General features: G+C 38.5%; 1 protein-coding gene across 1 annotated transcript; it reads right to left on the bottom strand.

Moving 5' to 3' along the window:
* Positions 1-1,323: 1,323 nt before the first annotated feature.
* Positions 1,324-3,051, bottom strand: LOC311373113 (interleukin-10-like). Its single transcript, XM_084489958.1, has 5 exons — positions 2,782-3,051; positions 2,589-2,648; positions 2,189-2,353; positions 1,757-1,819; positions 1,324-1,636 (listed from the first exon to the last, which is right to left on the bottom strand). The coding sequence occupies exons 1-5, from the start codon at positions 2,935-2,937 to the stop codon at positions 1,541-1,543; spliced, it is 540 nt and encodes a 179-aa protein (XP_084346084.1). The 5' UTR covers positions 2,938-3,051; the 3' UTR covers positions 1,324-1,540.
* Between the last annotated feature and the right edge of the window lie 375 nt (positions 3,052-3,426).

The following is a 3,426-nucleotide window of genomic DNA, read 5'->3' as shown; positions in this document are numbered from 1 at the left end:
AGCCTACGTGTTTTGGATGCAATGTTAGAGCTGTTTAAATGTGTTGTAGAGCTGTATACATATGCATGTATTTCACTTTAAAATGCATATCTCTGGCGTCTTTTGCCTTATTGCTATTATTTAATCATCGTATAGTCAGTGACCTGGTACATGTGTGCCAAGTTTGCAGCTTTTCCCACTTTCAGCACCAAAGGAGTTAATGTGTGGGTGTTTGGTCAAGTTGTGGTCACTGCACTATATCCCAATGGTCTGACCATATGGGTTGCAATGTGAAGGTTGTTCATCATGACAAATGGTGCATGTATAACAAGTTCCATACAAATTGCACCTTCCTAGTGGTAATGGCAGCCTGTTGAAGTCCTGAATTTCAAGGCCTTGTTATAGCGCCACCTATGTGTTATTCTGGCCCATCTTTTGATTCCTTTACTAACTTTACGAGTTCTACAAGCCTGCCAATTTTCATAACTTTTGGAGCCAAAAAGTCAGGATAAAAATAAAAATACTAACGAATACAATAGGGTTCCTACGGTTCGTAGGACCCCTAATAATCCCGCCAGTTCTTTTTAAAACCAGCCGAAATAGAATGTACTCGCCTAATGCTAATTTTTCCAGCCTAACGTGATTAAAAGTAGTCAAATTGGGCGGGAAAATCGCCCAATCTGGCAACGCTGCCTGAACGTCGTAAAAAGTAGTCAAATTGAGCGGCAAAAACTGCCCAATCTGGCAACACTGCCTGCACGTCCTCGCGCTCCTCCCTCAGCGTAAATCAATGAGACCAATTGAAAACCAGGCGGGCATGGAACTTAAACTGTGATTATGAAAAAAGTATTAAGGTAATTGAAATTCTATTTCCAGATTATTGAATATACAAGTGTCTTCATTTGTTAAACCTTTGAAAGAAGGTTAACGATAAAAGATTGACCAAGTTACAAAGTCTGTAAGTAATAAGTGTCAGAGAATGGGCGGATGGTTTCCGCCGTCCTTCAATTGACTTCCATTGAAAAAAAAAAAAAAAAAAAAAAGTATTTTAAAAGTAGAATATCTCAAAAAGTATAAAGTTTACAAATGTGAAAAATCATTGCACAAATGTATGGACTTCGAACTTTGTGACAGATGTTGAATCGATTGGTTCGGTAGTTTTGGCCACATTAATTGCACAAGTTTGGTCAAAAGAAGAATAACGGAATAGGGATATCAAGATTGTGCATTCCTATGCATAATAATAACATACCACTTTTCTGACTCAATTGGAGAAAACCATTGTTTCATAAAAAAAACATTTATTACTCTTTTTTTTTTTTTAAATATACACTTTACATTGGCATGTTAAATATGTGCAAAACCCACATAAATACTGCAACAAACTTGTCCTCGGGACAAAGATATTATGAATTTGAAGCCTCAGTGAAAACTTGTCCTCGGGACAAAGATAGATATGAATTTGAAGTCATCAGAACCCCAAGCAGCAGGTTCTTCCAGGCAGCCCAGTGCAGGCAGATGTAAAGGTCATATTCGGGGAACACTTTGTGTGTGGAGGAGTTCACTGACGCCGTCGTTTTGAACCAAGGTACATCTCGATGAAGTTAAACAATAGATCTAACTCTCCGATGGCTTTATAGAGACCTTTCCCCTCCATCTGCAGACAAACAGAACAAGCAGATCATAAACACCATGTGTTTGCAGGCTACAGTCACCGGAATGCTTATTCATTCACAGAAATAAAACAAAAATAAAATAAATGGAAAATTTCACTCACCTGAGTATATGTGGAGTTCAACTGTGTGATTTCAAAGGGCCTCTTGCACTGAAAGTAATTCTTCTGTTTTTGTGGGGTGGGGTAAAGTTAGCGGTCATTACTCAGCAGGCTTTTTTTCTTTCTAAATTAGGACATGGTGTAGGTCTACATATGCCTTCCTCTTTCTTAGCAAAGAATAGAGAGCAAGCAAAGTCAGAGCTGTATTACTCATTCCCGATTCGGCAATGAATCGACAAGAACTATTCTCTCTTAGACTATTGGGTGCCATGTTGCCTGGGCGATGTTTTTGATCGCACTGACAACGTGACGAAGCGTTCTTCTGACTTGCGTGGCTCCAACCCATGTATGATGTATGACTTGTTTTAATGAGTTGGTAATTTTCACGATAGGCAGTCTGCTTGATTCTTAGTCAACTTAATCTGGCAAACTTACACATTTGATGATGTCAGTCCTCAGCTGGTCGAATATTATCTGTATGGACTCAATGTGTGGTTTATAATCCTTGTTTTCCTCCGCCATTTCAGCAATAGCCGTCGGTAAAACCGTATTCAGGTAGAAGTCAATTATGGTCTTCATGGCGTGGCAACCAAATGGACTCTAAATAGATAGGGAAACAAGTCAACAATTGGACACGTGGTTCTCTATGATGCTTTGTCTATGATGCATCATCAGATCATTATTACCAGATTCTTCTTTTTTTTAAAACTTTTTTTTTAACTTAAAATAAAGAAGTTCATGTTAAAAATGTACCAAATAAAATAATCATAATAATAAAAAAATACAAATAATATATATAGCCTATATATATTTTTTTTTTCAATAAAAGACTCACTTTTAAGGAGTGTTCAATGTTCTGATCGAGCAGCGCTATCTCCAAATCATCTTCAGCTTCCTGCAGGAAACCGAAAGCAGTCCATAATGTAAGAGTCAGCAAGTGAGAGCCACAGCAGTAGTTCAGAGCCAAGCATAATTAGTAGTACACCCACAACGATTGTATGTGTAGCGGCATTCTTTAAATCACTTACGTAGAAGTCCCTGATGACTGCAAAGTCCTCGCGCAGTCTCCTTAGCCTGACCGGAAAGTTCTCCACAAAGCGGCAGCACTGGTTGTTGCACGTGGGAGTGCAGGCAGCATCATCACAAAGGCAGAGAACCACCAGGAGGAGAAATAAGGCATTCATCCTGTGCTGCGCTGTGTTTCTGCTGTCCAAGTCGTGTGGTCTCTGAAAACGATGCTGCTGAGTGGTGGTCTTTTCCTGGCAGTTGAGCGGTCAGATGTTTCTGAGTGATTCTCGTTGGTGGCCAATGCTCATACTCAAAGCCTACTCTCATGTCTTATTTATACCAAACCAAGACTACCCAAGGGTAGGTGGGGGGGGCTTCAGAGAAGCTGCCTCGTCAGTCAAAAAAAAAAGTACATTGTGTAAGTATATTGTTAAGCTTGCCATGATGATTATTGGATGTTTCTTATTAATAATAATAATAATAATAATAATAAATTATTCATGTATTATTGTTTTTTTAATCGAAATTATTATTGTTATGCTATTATATTCTTCTGTTATTATTGTTATTATTATTATTATTATTAGGGACCGAGCCAAACTTGGCAAGGACCCTATTGAAACCCTCGTGATTATTCTTCTTCTTCTTATTTTCCCTCATCTTCG

This window comes from Micromesistius poutassou, assembly GCF_964030765.1.
Source record: "Micromesistius poutassou genome assembly, contig: SCAFFOLD_5111, whole genome shotgun sequence".
Taxonomy (NCBI): domain Eukaryota; kingdom Metazoa; phylum Chordata; class Actinopteri; order Gadiformes; family Gadidae; genus Micromesistius; species Micromesistius poutassou.
This window is presented reverse-complemented; position numbering and strand designations above follow the sequence as displayed.